This window comes from Anneissia japonica, unplaced genomic scaffold (genome assembly GCF_011630105.1).
Source record: "Anneissia japonica isolate Jap-2015-1 unplaced genomic scaffold, ASM1163010v1 scaffold288059_len961885_cov194, whole genome shotgun sequence".
NCBI classification, from domain to species: Eukaryota; Metazoa; Echinodermata; class Crinoidea; order Comatulida; family Comatulidae; genus Anneissia; species Anneissia japonica.
Window position 1 is genome coordinate 689321 of NW_022740566.1, and position 20874 is coordinate 710194.

Here is a 20874-nt window from a genome sequence, read left to right on the forward strand (position 1 = left end):
ATAGAGGTTGGGTTAAATTTGTGGTAACCTTTGACCTAATACGTACGTAACCTCAATATACGCATGTATGTATGAACGAATGATGTTACCTAGCTAGGCTAGACCTAGCCTCTAGGCCTACGAATAAAACCATGTGTTTAGTGTTTTTATTCATTCCTTTACGATGTCATAATAAAGTGTTCAAATAAAATCATGTGTCTAGTGTATTAATTCATCCCTTTATGTCTTTTATTTAACTAAAGAACATGAAAATATTGTATTGAAAATACAGCACAAATGCAGCCCACATAAAAACATCCTACATTATTTTTGCAGTGTTATGTTTATGTTTTAAATTACTATTCCTATTAAGATTTCTAATGTAGTTGATGAAGCATGAAGAGGTACTCATCACCTCTTATGTCCCTGCCAGATATATCATGTTCAGACGTTTGTTTTCTAGATGAAATGTCAATGACTATAAATAAAACATAGGATCTTGTTAAATACTTAATGGCGATAATCAGGTAGAAAATATTACAAAAGAAACGTAAATGGATGTCAAAGCTAATAGCACATTAGGCAATATTGAATGTCAACCTACATAAACTGTTTATAAATTATGACCTGCCGACCATAAACAAGCTTGTAATTTTTTTTTAAGTTCAGCTGGAAATTTCATAATGATACACAAATGCACACAGCAAACACTGATTGGAAAATGCATGAAGCATTCAATAGATTTATGAATTTTGCAGTTTACAAAATTTCTTAATTATTCTCTAATTAATATTAAAATCATTCTTTACATGTTAGCTATAAACCAAACAACAGATACAGATTCTAACAAAAACAATGACAATAATTCTTTTAAATATCTGAGGGTATAAAATTCTGTACATGCCTAGCAACAACATTGTCACCAGAAAGGTTGCCAGAATATTTTGTGAATTCATCAACAATTCAAGTAGTATTAACAGTTTCAACCACAAAGCAGAAATTAATTACAAAGAACATTGCATATAGCAACAAGTAAGCATACTTTATACTTTTGTTAAGCAATACAAAAAAAACAAACAAAAAAAAAAAAACCATGTATTTTTAACTATTCTAAATTTGTATGAATCTTAAGAAAATAATCTTGTGAATTCTGTAGAAAATTAATGATATGTTGATCTAAAGCAAATATGTCTGCTGTTATCATATCAAGAAAAAAAGTACTGGAAAATGTCGCCAAAATTTATTCAAACGAATGAAAAACGTCAGTTCCATCAACTTTACTAAAATATAAGCTATCACAACATTAGCAATATCCTTTTCAAAAAAATGGAAAATTTACAAACTTTTTTATTTTATATTATGTCCAGATCCCAAAATCTTACATTTTGCAGTGCCATTTTTTCAAGTAAAACAGCACTGTGCACTTGGCCTACATGAACGAGGCCGCACCACTGGGATCGCACTGCAATAACCTTACTATAGAGGGATCACTCTTAGCGCCCTCTATAAATTCTGCCAGGGAGAGCTTCCCATCTAAGTTCTTGTCCATTTGTCTAAAAATCTTGTCTGTTCGTTTTTCCGGCGTAGATTCATCCTCTGGCATCTTCATCACTGACCCAACCATTTTATAAATTGCCTAAGAAGTAGATAAAATACAAAAATTTAAAGAGTTTTTGGGTCAAAGCCTAGTAAGTTAAATTGATTCTGATATACAGTAATTAACTGACATGGTGCTGCTTGAATTGCATGCAGCTTTTAATTTGACCAAGGAGAATGCAGGCAGTTTGTATTGGCTGTTTTTAGATCAAACATATCAGGTCCATGGGTTAGTTTAGCCAACGAACAGGGCGTTTGAAACCAATTTTGGTATTTATTTTAAATTAATTAAATACATACCATATTTATTTGAATGCCCCAGGGCATTTATTAAGAAAGTTTTTGGGAGGGTGTTTATTTGAGAGAGGCATTTATTCGAGGGAGCCCTAAAGATTTTTAACCCCAACTTATAACCAGGTTAAAAAAAAAATTAATTCTACTGAAGTAGAACATTATTATAATGTGTTGAGAATGATGTTGCTTCCATTAGTTTCCTTTACAGTTATTTAGGGGGACGTTTTCCTTGAATAAACTCCCCCTTAACGAGGTTTATTTGAGGAAGGCGTTTATTCGAAATGAGGCCCCCGAAGGAAGCGTTTATACATGGGGAAAGGAAGGGGAGCTTTTATTCAAATAAATATTTATATTTAATTCTTAATCTATTCTGTAAGTGTGAGTTACCCTCTGTTGAGTGAGATTTGAAATAAAATAACAAAATTTTAAAATATACTTACTCGTACTATTTCTAGCATTTCCCCTCTTGAGATAAAGCCATTGCTATCCAAATCATACATGGAGAAGGCCCATTTTAATTTCTGTTCAAGGTTGCCACGTGATGTTACACTCAAGGCACAGATAAACTCCCGAAAATCAATCGAACCATCATTGTTTTGGTCAAATGTGCGGAATACATGCTCGGCAAACTTTGACGCGTCACCGTATGGGAAAAAATTTCCATAGATCTTTTTGAATTCTTCAACAGTCAGCCTACCACTTGGGCAATCTAAAGACACAATAAATTCAAAATTTAATGATAATAATAAATCAACAAATAACAACAGCTACTACCTACTACTACAGCTTACTTTAATAGGCAGGGGCATTGAAATTTAACAAGTTAGTGGCAAAACAGGTGGGGGAGGGCACATTCCCCCTGTTCCCCCTACTGGATCTGTGCCTTACAGGAAAGCTATTTGGTGTTCCATCTTTGTATTTAAGAAGTTTCATTTAGCAATATAAAAATACATGGTTCAAAATTCATTAGCCAAAAAAAACAAAAAAAAAAAAACATATTTACTATTACTGTAGTTTAATTTGTAGTTATTAAAATATTTTAAATAATAATAATAATAATAAATGCAGTCATTTATAGAATGCTCTTATCAAAGATACCACAGTGCTTTACAAAACAAAGGTAATAAGTTGGATATGTTTGAATATTTAAATACTAAATAAATGACTCTTCAGGGAAGATTTAAACTGTGTAATTGATGTAGAGCCGGTATTCCCCCACTCCCGCGGGCCATGTCTGGCCCGCCAAAAATTTTGGTCCGGCCTGCGCAACATTGCTAAAAATAAACAATTTTTTGGCCGATATTTTGAAAAAAGTTTTCTGTTTTTTAAACACCACCTAGGCACCCCCTACTCTAACATTGTGTACAAGAGTGTGGCTTTTTCTGAGTGTAGCTCACTGTATCCAGGGCCTAGTGGTGTAGGGTATTGACATGGGGAGAGGAAGATTAATGGGGCAATCGGGATAATGGAGGGATAATGGATTAAGTGGGGCACTGATATGATGCGACGTCTAACCATTTGCAGCACTATTTGGGGGCATGCTTTTGAGTTTTGAAAACTAATTTTTGAGTCTAAAAGTGCCATTTCCAAGAATTTAGAGGTATCTATGTTAAAAATTTGCTCACCTTAACCCCAACCACTGGTGAGTGGATATTTTTGAGGTAGGAAAATTTCTAGTGGTAGGGTAGGAGAACCTGGAGTGAAAGTTTTTTTTTTTTTTCAAAATTCTAAAACAAAATGTAGAAGAAAAGAAAATTATATTCAAATTAAGTTTCCAAACATCTAGAGGTGCCATAATATATTTTCAAACCTCAGCCCCAACCATGGTAGGGCTGAGCTGGTATTTTCCCCCTATCTGTGAAAGTTCTTCCCGGGCCCCTTCCATTTTGAATCCACCGCTTGAAGAAGTTGCCGTTGTCTCAAGAGATTGGAACTGGCCCCGAGCTTAAAAAGTTTCGATATCCGGGATAGAGTGTCGGATGTGATGTAGGAGATCATTCCAGAGAGGCTGGGTGCAGAAGCATAAAATCCTTTGATTGATGATGTAATTGTTCTAGGTTTCTTCAACAGCCAGGTATAAGAACCTGAACCAAGACCACTGCGATTAGACTGGTAAAAATGTGATAAGGTCAGTAAAGTAAGATGGTGCACAGTCAATAGAACATTTAAAGATGATGGTGAGTATTTTGAATGTGATATGTTTATGAACCGGAAGCCAATAGAGTTGTTCGAGGTGTTACATGACCATGCTTTCTTGCTATAAAAATCAGCTTGGCCACTCTGTTTTGCAGGTGCTAAAGACGATTAATATCTTTGCAAAATGAGCCTTGAAGAATTGAATTTGCGTAGTCGACATGTGAAGTCACAAGAGCCCAAATTGCGTAAGGACAACTGTCTTCATGGATGAAGGTTCTAATAAGCGAGATAAGTTTCTTAAATGAAAATTGTTTTGCAAACTGACATAACATGGTTGGACATGTTCATGATGCTTTCAAACTGAACACCAAGATATATTATGCTATGAGAAAGTTTAACTGTGTTGTTACTGATATTGATGTAAACATCTGATAGTTTGTTCAGGAGTCTTGGGTTTGAGATGATAAAAGTTCTGTTTTATCTTCATTTAGAAGAAGCATATTTTCCACCACACTTAAATATCTTGAAACTGTATCCAGGGCCTAGTGGTGTAGGGTATTGACCACTGTGATTAGATTGGTAAAGATGTGATAAGGTCAGTAAAGTAAAGATGGTGCACAGTCAATAGAACATTTAAAGATGATGGTGAGTATTTTGAATGTGATATGTTTATGAACCGGAAGCCAATAGAGTTGTTCGAGGTGTTACATGTTACATGACCATGCTTTCTTGCTATAAAAATCAGCTTGGCCACTCTGTTTTGCAGGTGCTAAAGACGATTAATATCTTTGCAAAATGAGCCTTGAAGAATTGAATTTGCGTAGTCGACATGTGAAGTCACAAGAGCCCAAATTGCGTAAGGACAACTGTCTTCATGGATGAAGGTTCTAATAAGCGAGATAAGTTTCTTAAATGAAAATTGTTTTGCAAACTGACATAACATGGTTGGACATGTTCATGATGCTTTCAAACTGAACACCAAGATATATTATGCTATGAGAAAGTTTAACTGTGTTGTTACTGATATTGATGTAAACATCTGATAGTTTGTTCAGGAGTCTTGGGTTTGAGATGATAAAAGTTCTGTTTTATCTTCATTTAGAAGAAGCATATTTTCCACCACACTTAAATATCTTGAATACATTCGGTCAAAATCAAAAGTGTCCGCTCAGTTTTGCCAGGGTTCTGGGGATCAAAAGAAATGTACGGATGTGTATCATCAGCATAGAAATGAAATTTTACTCTGTGATGGTGGTTGATGATGTCAGTTAATGGATGTGTGTAGCATGAAAACATCCAAGGTCCAAATCATGAGCCCTGTGGCAGACCAAAATCAAGAACTTCAGGATCTGAATATTCACAGAAAATCTTAACTGTGCTTGTACTACGGAGGTAAGACTGAAACCAATTATTGACATCATTTTTTAATCCAAATGCTGAGGACAATCTAGGAGAATGTTATATTCAATAGTGTCAAAAGCTGACAAGTCAAGCAATACAATGATCACAGTTTGTAGATTATCGATCGCCTGAACTACGTCACTCTTGACCCTTAACAAAGCAGTCTGTACTACGATCAAGTTCTGTAAGTTGACTGAACTTGCAACACAAGTTGTTCAGAGACGCATGCAAATGTAGCTTTCTCAATTATCTTGGAGAGAAATGTAATATTTGACACAGGCCTGTAGTTTTTTAGTGTTTCTTTATCGGGTGTTGACTTTAGTAAAGGTGTAACTGTTGCTTTTTGTCAGAGCAGCCAGGAACTCTCCTATAGACAATGATATATTCAAATTTAAGTAACTGCAGAGAGACAAGCATCAATATTTCATTTATGAAGCCCAGAGAGCAGGATTTATTTATGATTTGATGATTAGATTACGAATTTAAGTTTTGGTAATTTCTCTAAGAAAATTTCTCATCTGTCAACATTCTGAACAAGTGTGACAGCGCCACTGAACCTTTCAGGATATTGGCGCTATATAAATATTTTGATTGATTGATTCATTGAAGAAAACAGTGCTATTGCAAGAGGGTCAAAGTGTTGCTGATGAAACAATACTGTCTCTGATTTTAACAATCTTTTCTTTAAAATACTTTCTAAATCGTTTGCTCAGACTAGCCATAAAATCCGAACTTGGAAGCGCAACTTCATATCTGTTCAGTAGGGCATTATAATATTTTGATTTTGCCATATGAACCAGCTTCCAGAATGTGTGAACTTCATCCAGATAAAGTCAATGATCTTTGGGTGTGGCTGATTTTTTCCATTTCCATTCTAACATACGTCTCCTACGTCTGGCCAGGAAAATGATTTGTGTGTACCAACCGGGTTGTGACCTGAATTATGTGTCCGCGAAACCGCCGGACTGTATTTATCTAGAACAGCAAGGGTGGTGTAATAGCAAGGGTGGTGTTACAGTAAAATGCAACCTGATGGTCAAGATCATTATCAAAAGGAAACCCATGTAAAGAGCTAGTAAGATCTTCGGAAAATTCTTCACGATCAAGACAATGGAAATTTTGTGAATTTGATGTAACTATTTTCCCATCCATCGATGCAAGGTTGATGGTTCAGTTAATGGGAAAATGATCTCAATTTAGAACATCACATGCTTCGCAATCAAATGATTCTTTTTAAAAAGAAGTTGGTTATTTTGACAGGATTGCAAGATCCTATGGTCAGTTGGCAATGTGCAAAAACAACCAAGACTGCACAAATATAGACCTACTCTAACAACAGCTGGAAATGTAAACCCTCAATACAGCATAAAAATAGTATTGAAATTATATCTTACCAATATACAGTCATACAGTTTTGGTACACTATTACATAGAGAATCGTATTTGTAATCATAGCATTAATAATAATATTTGAATACATAAATTTATTTTTAGAAAGAATGCATCATATAACAGATGTTGTTAAGTTGTTTATTTTTATTCTACAGGGCACGTCTTCTCTGCTAGATCTATCAACCTATAGCATAGTAGTTGCATATTACAAACTAAAAGTGATAGCCTCTAAAATATTGTACACCCGTGTGGGAAACTTCAGTGATCCTTGTTTCAGCTAAATATTAAAGTTACTGGGGCCCACCATATTTAGGATTTATAAAAAGAAAACGAAAATATTAAGAATAATAAAATAAATAAATTGGTTTAATATTATTATTAGCGCAGGTATAAAATGGGCAATATGCAAAAGCCTTCAGGTTGTTGGAGTGAGCCCTATAACTAAAGAAAAAACAGTATGGCAATATACCATTATTAGTGTAATTAAAAACAATTAAATGTTTTTGGGGTAAGCATGGATACTAGGGATTTTTACTAACAATTTGTATTTTATTGTTATTGATTAGCATTATTGGTCTGTATACTGGATTTATGAATGGACCAATAAAAATTATCTAATCTACAGTACAGCATAATTGCTATATGAGTGCAATGATGATGATGATCAAGATGATAATTATTACAATAAAAATAATTTGATAAATTTGTTTTTGATGATGACTATGATAATGATAACAATAATCATTACTTTATTTACTTCTTATTTAACCTAAATGCAGACACAGAAAACAAAGCACATTGCATCTTCTTGTAATTTATACCTGCTGAGACCAACAGGCACTACAAATCTTATATAACTAACTATTACTAAATCCTTTCCGAGCCACTGGGGCTCATAGGGCTGGAGCTTATCTCCAGTTTCTGTAGTGTGAAGCGGATGAGAGTTGTACTCCCCCTGGACGGGACACTAGTCCGTCGCAGGTTAGTCCCAGCAGTTTGCTGGTCAAGTGCACAGCCAAGCAATATGATCTACATATCAACAACTTATCAAATTTTCTGTGACAAATGTCTGTTTTTTGTTTTTTTTATTTCACTTCATGAACTATAATTTAAACAGGTACCTCTAACAGCTACATAAGTGTCTCAAGGAAGAATGCTACTAACCAAAAGGAAAACTCTCAATTTACGCCCACAAGAAACACACACAGACACAAACACAACCAAATGCAGTTTATATGCATATCTTTTGGCTGGAGCGTCAAGTTATTGTTGGTAATAGAAGGATTTTGAGATTATGCTTAAAAATGGAGTATGTAACAACTTCCTATGATTTTCCCACATATACGCAAGGTATAACCATATCACACACAGTGTATTTTTTAATTACAATATAGTTTGGATAACTGTGTCAGACTAACCAGAACAAAGAAGAGGTGGAAAGCACTTTAAATACAAAACTGTAACCATAAACTCTTGTTCACACAATGAGCTTCTTTAAATACAAAACTGTAACCATAAACTCTTGTTCACACAATGAGCTTCTTTTCAGTGACATGTAATTAATGTTTATTGACATGAAAGTTTTAGAAGCAAAAACCAACCTAATAATAATAATAATAATAATAATAATAAACTATAATAATAATAATAATAATAACAATATTAATAATTATAATAATTATAATAATAATAATAATAGTAATAATGGAACTGTCCTAGCTCACCATGGTATTTAAGATAAGAGTGCAATCAAATAGAAATAATTAGTACCTTTTAGAAATCCCTTGTACCATTCTTGCAGCTCTGTTTCGGTGAACTCTGTTTGTTCACGAAGATCAACGAGGACCTCAGGTCGTAGTTTACTATTCTGCTTTCCCATAATGAATGCCTTTATTTCAAGATATGAGTGCTGAAAAACAAACCAACAAACACTAATTCAAAATTATATTTGTGGCTATACTGTGCAATCAAATTAATGACAAATGTAGAACTGAACTGAAGATCACGGTATTATATTCCGAGTGCCAAGATGACTATATACAGCATACTGTTATATAATTCAATTCAAGTACAGTAATGTGATTGGACAGAATCTCTCATTTGACTTGATAAAAACAAGGCCACTGGATAATGAACCTAAAGTAATACAGACTACTATTAATGGCCACTTGAGGACTGCATCACAGACTGCATTGAATTATTATATGAAAAGTTACACTAAAAAGTAAAATCTGGAAAAATCCATTAAAAAGCCAATAAATACATTGAATTATTCAGTTAAAATGAATAATTTTATACCTCCATGATCAAATAAACACACACACACACACAGATAAAGGAAATGTAGTTTTGCAGATTTACATACTTTTTATTACAAATATCTATAAATTAATTACAATTTGCCTTTACAAGACAAAAAACAGGGAGGCAGACTAGATTGATAACAGTGAAATAAACCACTAAAAATAAAATTCTGATGGATTATTTATGTACCAGGGACCCAATATGATAGGTGTTGTGCTGGTATATATAAGCCTCGTTCACATCGAACTATGTCGACTAGATTATCTACTTGATGTCGACAATAGTTTCGACGTGAACGGTCAATTACGGCGAGATAAAGTTCATAACTCGACGATGGCTGTTAGCTCGACTAACTTGTAAATCCAGTCATCGTCGAGTTGATAACGCACCACGGGTGGCCTCAGGTCACGAATACACCAATCAGAACGAAGCCGGTTGACCCTTAGCAAGCTTGCTTGCTTGTTAGTTTATTTTGATCGTTCGAAAGGTTTTTCAGTGTAGGCCTAGCTTAGATCTTTATATCAATTATGACCGAGAAAGTACACAAAAAGCGACATTGTTGGACTTATGAAGAAGAATTCGATCTTATTGACATTTGGAAGGAACCAGAGGTATGTGAAAAGGTGGAAGATAAAATGTACAGACAAAAAAGCTACCATTCATGAGCAAATGGCTGTACGAATGCGTGATCTTGGTCACACCGGGATCACAACCGCCGCTCTCGTGAGCGTAGTTGGTCCAGCAAGGTATCTCGACATAATCGGACCATCGAACGCAATTAGGAGTGTAGCGCTGTTCAATAGTTTATCTACTTATGTCGACAATAACCGATGTGAACCAAGCTATATAGTGCCTGTTCTGTTAGATTACGAACTGCTTTGTTTTCCCTGGTCATTGTGTTGCTGCATTATTGGTACCCCACCAGGTACCCATTATATACTCCTGGGTGGACAGAAGCAACACAGATAAAGTGCTTTGCTCAAGGACACAAGGAAAATGCACAGCAAGAATTGAAACCCCGACCTCGAGGTTGGGAACCAAACCGTTACCAGTGTACCCAAACCGCTTCCACAAATATTCTACCATCATTGATGAAATACTGTACATAGTGTGATAAAACATTTGCAACTTACAGTTAAAATGGTTTTGATAAAAAATACTAATAAAGTGCACAACAGCTACATCTTGTGAATTAATTCATGTGGGCTCTACTAGGATATGTTAACTGTAGCATTATCAGAAAGGTTTAAAGTATAAAAAATTAAAATATAACTTGATGTCTGCACAATGGATCATTGGGCTTTTTATAACTTGCATAATGCATGCCTTTCATATTAAATTAAAACCTGACATTTGAAATTAAGTGACTGTGTAACTCATATCACATCAGGCCCGCTTAATATTCCATACAATATTTATACATTGTGGGTGAATTTGCTCACAGATGAAACAGCTAGACCTAGCCTCCCTAGACAAGGCCTAAAAATACATTGTCTAGTGCTAGGTAATTTTAAGCTGCTAAATCAAATATTTTAATAAGAAACATCTATAAAAGAATGAATGATATCAATCAAGAATGACATACATTTTGAATTTAATGTTAGATAAAACAGCCATCAAATCTGCTCTGTAATAAGAAAAATTAGGCTCTAAGCTTAGAAAGTGACCAAGTACAAAGCACTGTTTACAAATCCTTTGGTAAATGTGAGAGAAAAAAACAAGAAAAAACCCAAACACCTTTTCCATGATAGTGTGGAAACAGCCAATAAAAATTAAAATATAGCATTTACACTCAATACATAAATAAACTTCAAGTACTATTTTTAGATTTCTCAAAAAGAATACAACATTGTGATGGTCTAACTAAACTCAATTTACTGCTTAAGGAGTAGAGATGTTAAGACTAGTATTAATAGCCATAATTGTTTGTCATTAGAGCAAATCCCCACGTTTGGAGGATTTCACCAAAGATCTAGGGATTACATAGTATCCAACAGAACACCTAACTTTAGTAACTTGATCATGGTTAGGAAAAATATGCCCCAGCGGAAGCGAGTGTCTACTGCTACATACAGATTTTTTTTTTTTTATGCTATTTTGTACTCATAACCCATCCATGCTATTTGTGTAGGCAAGTCACATGAATAACTGTACAAGTAAGAGATTGTTGACATTTTAGTTCTTTCTAGGACTAGTCTAGGCATGCCATCATACTCCATAGGACTACTTTTAGAAGACTGTTCATTTCTATCTTTAGCTTACGATGCATCCCATCATTCTTCCAAGCAGATGTATTTTTTGAACGGGATGATAGCAAAGTTTGCACTTGGTACAAGTGAACAATAGACCCAAAAACTAATTCAAAAATTAAGTTTATAAATTAATTAGGGAATCAAAAAATATTAACTGAAAATAAAGATGAAACTACTATTTACAAACATGTCAAACTGTACCCACTGAAGGGCAATACCTGTAGCAAATCCATTCATAGACTATGGGCCCATTCCAACGAAAAAATATTCGTGTGATTTACCAGTTAATTGTAAACACAATATTTGGCAATAGATCATTCATCTTTTCTGCTACTCGCCTTTGGAATGATCTTCCACAAGCCATTAAAGATACTTAGTCAATTGACATTTTTTAAAAATATCTAAAGCATCATCTTTTTATGAATTAGTTTGCTCCTCTTGCTTAAACTCGAAAACTTATTGAATCTGATTGTTATATTTTTTCCTCAAAATTCACTCTACATTTTTTTTGTTGGTAGGATAGGAAAATCAGATGCCATTTCACTCAAGCTCCTTTGAGTTCTGTTCCAGTGAGCTCTCAATTATGGGAGCTTCAAAGTGCTGGAGAACGGAGCGGTGAAAAGGGTTCATCAGCGTTTATTTCCATTTTTAGTTACTGTTAGGATATTTTATGGCGTCATTCCATTTTTCAAGTTCTTTTATGTGTAAAGCGCTTAGAAGCATTGTTTTGCATTATTATTATTATTATTAGCCTAATTACCTTACTACTGTATGTTGATTATCCGCAAACATTTTGACCACCAAATTACTGTGTATGGTATGCCCATGGAGCCGGAGGCGAGGATAAATCAACATTAATTGTTTTTCCAAATGTTTTGGCCACAGTGCAACGTGCAAAATTCAATAGGGTTAAGGCCCAGGCCTGGTTGCAGCTCTCCTTCATCATCAGCATAACATCTTCACAACATTGGAGCCATAAAACTGGCTAGTAGCATAGCTACACATTTGATTTGTAGATTACCATTTCAGAGAAATAATCTTGAATAAACTAGCGTACATACAGATTTTAAAGCAGCATTTACAAGCTGATGAGCTCAAATATTGTTTTGGCATGCTGCGCTGTGCGTACATGGGCCAGTTATAGCAGCAGTAGAAAGTAAACAGAGAATGGGTCGACTATGGAATAAGTTGAAATTTACTTCCGGAGTAGTTTTGTTACACTCAATTTAACGTCAGCTAAAACCTCAGCAATATCAATCTCAAGGTCAATACAGTAACCTAGGCTATGTTCACACACACGGCGTAAGGCTGGCGTGGCTTACGCAAGGCGTAAGCTAATCCACGGATTAAAATGCCAAGGTGTTCACACGAACGGGTTTCGCTATTAACGCCTGACGTTAAAAAAGGGAAGTGCGTCAGCAGCCTCCTCCAGTTGATGATGATGGGAGGACTAATCGCATTGTTATTATTTATACTTCCATGGTTGTTGTACGCGCTGTTTTGATCGATTATGTTGCCTAACATTTTACTGTCTTCGCTTTTGCCACTTTTATTTCTTTTTGTTGAAGAAAGTGTAGCTCATGAGTTAAACAATGTAGGCCTAGACATGGAAACTGTGCTTGTTTGCTTGGTTGTGGTCAAGTATATGAAGTCAATTTGCCGAAGACAATTTCGCCATCAGCAACTGAGAATGAATCTTCTTTGGCATTTAATCCAAGAGGAACGAGCAGGAGCTGACATTCTTTATGATCTGTATGATTTTCTTATCCAAACAATAGACCTACACTCTCACAATAAAATCCCTTGAAGAAAAACACAGTGAACTGTTCACACGCTTTCGGTTCTAGCAAAGGAGGCTAGCTGACTTGTATATTTATTGTAAAACTAATCGTGATTGGTCAATCTCAACCCGAGGTCAAAATCATTCAAGCATCACTGGTGTTAGCTCCACGGCGTTAGCTAATCTGGGGTCTGCAGGTAGCGTTGATAACGCCCAGGGCGTGGCGTAGTGAGTGGCGTTAACAACGCCACTACCTAGTTCACACACAAAGGCGTACGCTACGCCAGGCTTAAGCCAGCCTTACGCCGTATGTGTGAACATAGCCTTAGGTGCAAATGATCATTATCACATTTTTAAATAGATTGATCTAATTAGCATGCATGATGGGGAGGAAGAAGCTAATTAGCATATATTCGGAGGTGATAAAGAGGAATTGCTGTCGAATTAAAAGTTTTGCAACTGGGGTCAGTAAATTATCAGATAAAAAATATTTCACATCTTTCTGTTGACATACATACAGAACTATTTTAACATTCTCTTTATCTAAAATACTATGTAAAACTGCCTAAAATACAAAAAGAAATATACTTGGCTGGTATGCTCAGCTGGTGTAAAATGGTATACTATGACTCAAATGTCCAGTGTACACATCTGGCTTGTGTGCTTCTGGCTTGAAACGTTATTTTAAAAAGTTTGCATCCGTGTTCAGAACTAGAATTGGGTTATGTTCACACACACGGCATAAGGCTGGCGTGGCTTACGCAAGGCGTAAGCTAATCCACGGATTAAAATGCCAAGGTGTTCACACGAACGGCGTTCGCTATTAACGCCTGGCGTTAAAAAAGGGAAGTGCGTCAGCAGCCTCCTCCAGTACATGATGATGGGAGGACTAATCGCATTGTTATTATTTATACTTCCATGGTTGTTGTACGCGCTGTTTTGATCGATTATGTTGCCTAACATTTTACTGTCTTCGCTTTTGCCACTTTTATTTCTTTTTGTTGAAGAAAGTGTAGCTCATGAGTTAAACAATGTAGGCCTAGACATGGAAACTGTGCTTGTTTGCTTGGTTGTGGTCAAGTATATGAAGTCAATTTGCCGAAGACAATTTCGCCATCAGCAACTGAGAATGAATCTTCTTTGGCATTTAATCCAAGAGGAACGAGCAGGAGCTGACATTCTTTATGATCTGTATGATTTTCTTATCCAAACAATAGACCTACACTCTCACAATAAAATCCCTTGAAGAAAAACACAGTGAACTGTTCACACGCTTTCGGTTCTAGCAAAGGAGGCTAGCTGACTTGTTTATTTATTGCAAAACTAATCGTGATTGGTCAATCTCGACCTGAGGTCAAAAGCATTCAAGCATCACTGGCGTTAGCTCCACGGCGTTAGCTAATCTGGGGTCTGCAGGTAGCATCGATAGCGCCAAGGGCGTGGCGTAGTGAGTGGCGTTAACAACGCCACTGCCTAGTTCATACACAAAAGGCATACGCTACGCCAGGCTTATGCCGTATGTGCGAACATAGCCTTAGATGCAAATGATATCACATTTTCAAATAGATTGATCTAATTAGCATATGCATGATGGGGAGGAAGAAGCTAATTAGCATATATTCGGAGGTGATAAAGAGGAATTGCTGTCGAATTAAAAGTTTTGCAACTGTGGTCAGTAAATTATCAGATAAAAAATATTTCACATCATTCTGTTGACATACATACAAAACACTTCCGTTTTGGCCGGGAAACTCATGTTTTGGTGACCTGACTCCTGGCCAATTTTTTTTTTTGTGTTTTCTCACATGCTCTCCCGGTTTACAAAGAAGATTCCATTGCATTAATATATTAATTGTACATTATTGCCTTTTTTTGCAATAAATTAAAAAAAACCTCAATATTTAGGTTATCAATACTGTATTTTGCTCGGCAACAGCCTAGTCTTTACATGAGTGGTGCTAGAGATGTGGATGCAAGTGCTGCAGTCATGCTGGCCTTGTATACACTGGATCATGATTACAAGGTGTCTGGTAAGTAAAGACTATAAGTGCAAGAATCATGAGATTTACCCTTATGATACATTAAATAGCTGAACTTTTAATGGGGATACCCTTCCCGAACCCCACAGGGAAAGGACCTCGGCGGCGCTTCGCGACAAATTCTTTATCACAATGTCGGCATGTATGTGTTAATATGTTGTTTTGGATTGAAATTTTTAATAACAAAAAAGGAGAACATGCACTATATCATACCCAATGAAAAGATGTTGAGATCAGGATGTTTATATTTAACCTGACCTTCACTACAAACATGCACAGTTGGCTTGTAATGACTCACAGTTGTGATATATTTTGATAATTCAAGCCATATAGGCCGTTAATAGTGCAGTTGCAAACTGTAAATATTTTGTATTAAATTTGGGCACACAATAAATGATTACATAATCCTATTGAACAAACATGGAAACATAAAAAAATGTAGAAACAGGGATTACCACAAGAAAATCTTATTATATTATTCTGACCTACTTCTGTAACATACAAAATTCACCTCTAAATCTAAAAATTCTTGAAAATTATTAGGATGAGTTGAATCGGCTTGTTTCTAAGCACATAACAATACTGTATAAGCAGAGTTTACAGCCAAAACAATTAAGAAGAATAAAGAAGCCGATTCATGTTAAATACTCTAGAAATTCAAGGCAAAATCTAAAAATAGACAGAAAAATAAGTTTTCCTAATTTAACTACCCTTGAGAGCAATATCCACTCTGTGCATCTCATAATTTCACCAGCAAATTTCACAATCAATCAACACTTGGGAACAACCATTGAAAACATATGCAATGAAAAAAATCACATAAAATTAGAAAACAAAAATAACATACAAATAGTTTATTATTTTGGGATTTACATAATAAAATCAAAATATTTTTTTATTCCAATTTAAAAAAATTATATTTTTTGTTTCCAGCAGTTTTAACTCTTCTTGTAATTTTTTATAGCATTTGTTTAAAACATGATTATTTACCAATATGCTACACTACTCAAAGCATAATATAAAATTTTGGGATTTTCGAATTATTAACATTAGTAGAGTTTTTAAGCACTTTGTAACTATACACATATAATGAAAAAGATATTAACATCGCCTTCACATGACATGCGCAAATAAAAAAAAAAGTTATGAGGTTTGTACTACAGTGGAGTGATCGCTTTTTATTACGAAAGGCATTACTGAAACCCCAGTAGGGTGGAATGCTCTCAATTTTGTCATAAACCAATAACATTTTCAATCCCAAAGGTATGAATTGGTGTCCTAGGGGATCGAATGCTCTTTACTACACTATTTAACTCAATCATTTTTGGTCCAATGCCTGATTTTTGAGGTCAAATCCTCAAGGGGTCGAATGCTCTCATTGTTCATCTTCTTATCATATATTCATAATGAATTACTCTAGGCTGAACAAACACAGATTTCCTCAGCGATGTTCATTGATATTTTAAATAGATCAAGCAAGTGAATCATGTTGAGGATAATGATAGATAATCTTATAATATCATATTCATCTAGATCCTCTCTGAAAAGAGAACATGAAGAACATGATGTCGTACAAACTAGATTTCTTTGTCTCATCAAACAGCAAGTTAACTCTGGATAAAATTACTTAATACTCTATCACGGTCTAATTATGAGACTTAACGAGAGGAATCCTGGGAAGATGAGATGATGTAGTACACGTCTTGGCCAAGTTCAGCAACACTATGATAAGAGGAGCTATAGCTTGGCGGTTAAAATGTTTGCATTCTAATCTGAGGATTCAATTCCATACAATCGCTACATGCCATCGCAGACAGCTTTCGGTGATTGCGATTGCGTTGGGGACTGCTAGGCAGTAAAACGATTGTACTGAAAATGCTCTAGCGACAGTACAGCGATTTTAAGGAAACCAGGCAATAACTTGACTTGACACATTGTTATATAAGTTAAAGTTGCAATCGCATCAGATCCGAACCAAAAATTCAGACTGCATTTCCTATGCGCTGACAGTAAAAACATCCCTATTCTTACACACTCATCCAATTTTCTTTTCGGTGTGAATGTATCTTTAGGAAAACATCATTCTTCAAATTCATTTAAAACAAAAGAAATTAATATTCTTTCCCATCCAACAGCATGTACAAAACTAAACTAAATGCTTTTCTTAAACTTTAAACTAAACTTTAGGCTAAACTTTATTGGCTTTTAATTGCAGGCATGCACTCGACAACAAATTTTTGTTCCATTTTGTTCTTCATAAAGCCTAAAGGATGGAATTGCACTCATTAACATGCAGCGACTTTTACGTTTTCTGGTAAGTGACAAAGTGTTTCCCCCCCTGGCCATTTATTACAGAATCTATCACACACAACATGCAACCTCCACAAGTCCCTGGATTTTAATCCCGGTCGTACAGCTAATTTAGTACTAGACTATTCCAAATCATTCACGTCCCAGCAGCTACTCATTTATAGAGGGAAGAATGTTAATGAATTCTCTTGCCCAAGGACACAACTAACGTGAACAGCATTGGTCTCACAACACAAAATCGAAATGGCGGAATTTTGTTTGAAAAAGCAGAGCAGGCTTAACGGCAAATGGTTGGTCTGAAATTGTTATTAGATCATGTGAGTATATATAGGATTGGCACTTGAAAAAAGCTGATAATGACTTGCATGTCACTGAATCCACTTACAGTAATCACTCTACTACCAAGTCAACATCTTAGCACCTTTTAAGTACAGTTCCTATCTTAACACAATATTAATCCATTTCTAGTTTCCCCTTTACATCAATTCAAATTGATTAAATTTACACCGAACAAATCAACAGATAGACTCTGTATCAAACAATAACAAATCCAAAATGGTTGCTCTAATGAAAAATCAGAATGTAGTGGAGCTAAGGACTAAGTCATCTTCGACTTGCTTTTATGGCAACTCTTCACAAACAGAAGAAGACAACGCCAATTCTGCTAAAATGATGTTTTCTACTGTACCAAGAAATTTGAAAAAATAATGGCACGAACACTAATAATTTATACATGCTATAGCGTCCTCTATAAGTAGTATAGTATAGTATTATACCATAGGGGGATGAGACAATTTTCTCCCGGTTTACTATCTTGCTCCCCAGAAAAAATACAAAATATTATCAATATGCCACTTGCTTCTTATCAATTTTAATTGCAACATAAATGACACTGTATGTATTGAATTTGTACAGTAAGACGTTTGGTGAATAAAAATTTGAATAACTAGCCTCATATTTAATATAAGAACGGTATTTTACTTTAAACATTAAAATTGGTTGGTTAGTTTTGAATGGAAAATGAACACATACATACTGCATGTTGTCCATAGTTTTATGTTTTGTATAGTTATTACAATACAGGAATACATATTATAATCAATCATTTTTGTCTCTATATAGCCTTATGGGCAGGCAGGTCCTTGGCTTCAGTTCGCATAAAAATCTACTCTACCCCTCCAGTACCACAAAGATTTTGTTTGCTCCTACTTACCCCCCCTATTTCATCAATCCCTGATACCCCGTCAGAATTAGTGACAGAAAGTAGCAAAAAAGTTTCATCCAACCTATCTCGGCCAACACCCAAGTTTAGGATAGTGATGTCGGTTATTCAATCCTAAACACAAAAAGAGGAGTGAAGAACCCAAGCAATCTAATGGGTCAGCATTGCTACCACTGATGGACAGTATAAAGCTCTGTCAAATTTTCTTTGGAAAGAAACTATTGTATGTATGACCATGTTCACTCATGATGTGCCTATATATGGTCATGATGTGATGTCATCATGACCATATTTAGGCATGTCACATGTTTTTGTCAGATAAAATTTGATAGTCTGGACAGGGCTTAATAAGGCAAATGATGTATGACAGACCATTCCACTGCCTCAAGGAGGTGTCTTCTACTTGAAAACAGACTCATACCAAGATGAGTGTGTAGATCATTACAACTATTGACTACAAAAAAAAATTCAAATTACTAAATGGCTTTACAGAAACAAAATTTTTAATTACGACACAAAATTGGAAAGGCATCAAAGCTGTTTCATTCTCCTCAACACAACAAAAAACGATTTTCTCAAGAGCACTTCAGCATGGCATCTCATACCTGACGGCAGATTCAAATATGAGCATGAGTAGGTACGTGCAGTATGTCGTGAAATTACTGTCTTTATTGAAGCAGATTTTAATTACAACCTAGAAATTGGAAATGCATTAAAGCTGCATCTTTCTCCTTCTCAATACGACAAAAAAAAAACAACAAATTTTTTTCAAGAGCACTTTATGTTGACATTGGCAGAAATGTATTATCCAAATAATTTGGCCATACAGTACATAAAGTTACTTGCAAGGTTGCTGACAGCAATGGTTGACACAGAAGGTGTGGTTTTCATTAATATACGGATCAGGAAAATCCAAAAAAATTCTTACATAACATGAAATCATTGAAGGACTGACATCATCTAGGACGCTTCCTAACGCTATAATCTCCAGGATTAAAAATGTATGCCCCATGGTTTGCCCCACAGGCCTGGAAAAAAATTTGTTGTGCCTCTGTTCCCCCCAAAATGCCTCCAGGACATTCATGATACCTCCGACCTCTGGTCGTGTGATCACACACTTTTCCCAACCCTGGTAAGCCATGCCCCCCTCCTGTAAGGAACATTTCACCTCCACATCCCAGGATGACATAGAGATGTAAATAAAAAGAATGGGTTAATGGGACAGAGGTTCTAATTTGCTTAATTTGATAATCCTTTATAATCTGGAGTGGTCCATTACACTGTACTTCAGGAATACCTAATTTGCTCTAACAGTTAGCCATCCGTTGAGTAACTCTGTGATTATCTGGAAAATTATACAGAGTGCACTTTCTGTGCAGTGCTAAACATTCATAAATCAATTTGTGTCTAATTTAAATAGCTTCAGCCAAACATAATTAAAAGCTGATTTTATGGGAGACACCGATGGCCTAACAGATGTCAAGAATATTATAAATTTGGTTTATCAATTTCTAATTAATAATAAATCATCCGCTTTCATTAACGCCAAGATTAATTTATTTTTATTAAATATAAATTTAATTTTTTAAGAATCATGAACTGTTACAATGATTAATTTCATTATCTTCTTCATTATCATCATCAATTATTATCATTATTTTTAATCATTATCTTCACTTTCATCATTACCATTACAATAAATTTCATTCATTGCTCATTTTTGTTCATATCTAAAAATGCAAACCTACCTATATCATGTCTCTCTAAGATGATGACATGAGACACTCTGCTGAGACAGACACTACTCTGTGTGCATGCCTTAATATATAAGACCACATTTTATAATTACTCTCCCAGTTCAGTCCCATGTGTTGTAATGTGTAATGTAGTTAAATTTCATATAGCTCAAATGACATCGACGCTTAGCTGCCGTTAACAAAATCCTAAAACTATCTTAAGACGTAAATGGAAAGAAATAAACTCATTGCACACAATTTCCCAGAAGACATAAAACCAGGACTCGAGCACCACACTCCTCTTACAACATTCTTATCACTCAGCCTAATTATGTCAATGATCATACATGCTTACATTTCTTAATTATATTGTTGCCATAACATATGTCAGGGTGGCATCTGCGGTGGTCACCTGGGCCCAGCACTGACTTAT

General features: G+C 35.3%; 1 protein-coding gene across 2 annotated transcripts in view; it reads right to left on the reverse strand.

Annotated features, from left to right (window-relative positions):
- Positions 1 to 631: 631 nt before the first annotated feature.
- The window catches only part of LOC117118247 (neurocalcin homolog), a 67565-nt gene continuing 47322 nt past the window's right edge, over positions 632 to 20874 (reverse strand). For both annotated transcript variants that reach the window (XM_033262776.1, XM_033262777.1), the window contains 3 exons: positions 8569 to 8707; positions 2310 to 2578; positions 632 to 1615 (listed from right to left, as the gene is read on the reverse strand). In XM_033262776.1, the coding sequence (XP_033118667.1) occupies positions 1409 to 1615; positions 2310 to 2578; positions 8569 to 8677 (585 nt within the window). In that variant the 5' untranslated portion in view covers positions 8678 to 8707 and the 3' untranslated portion in view covers positions 632 to 1408. The remainder of the gene's footprint in view (positions 1616 to 2309; positions 2579 to 8568; positions 8708 to 20874) is intronic.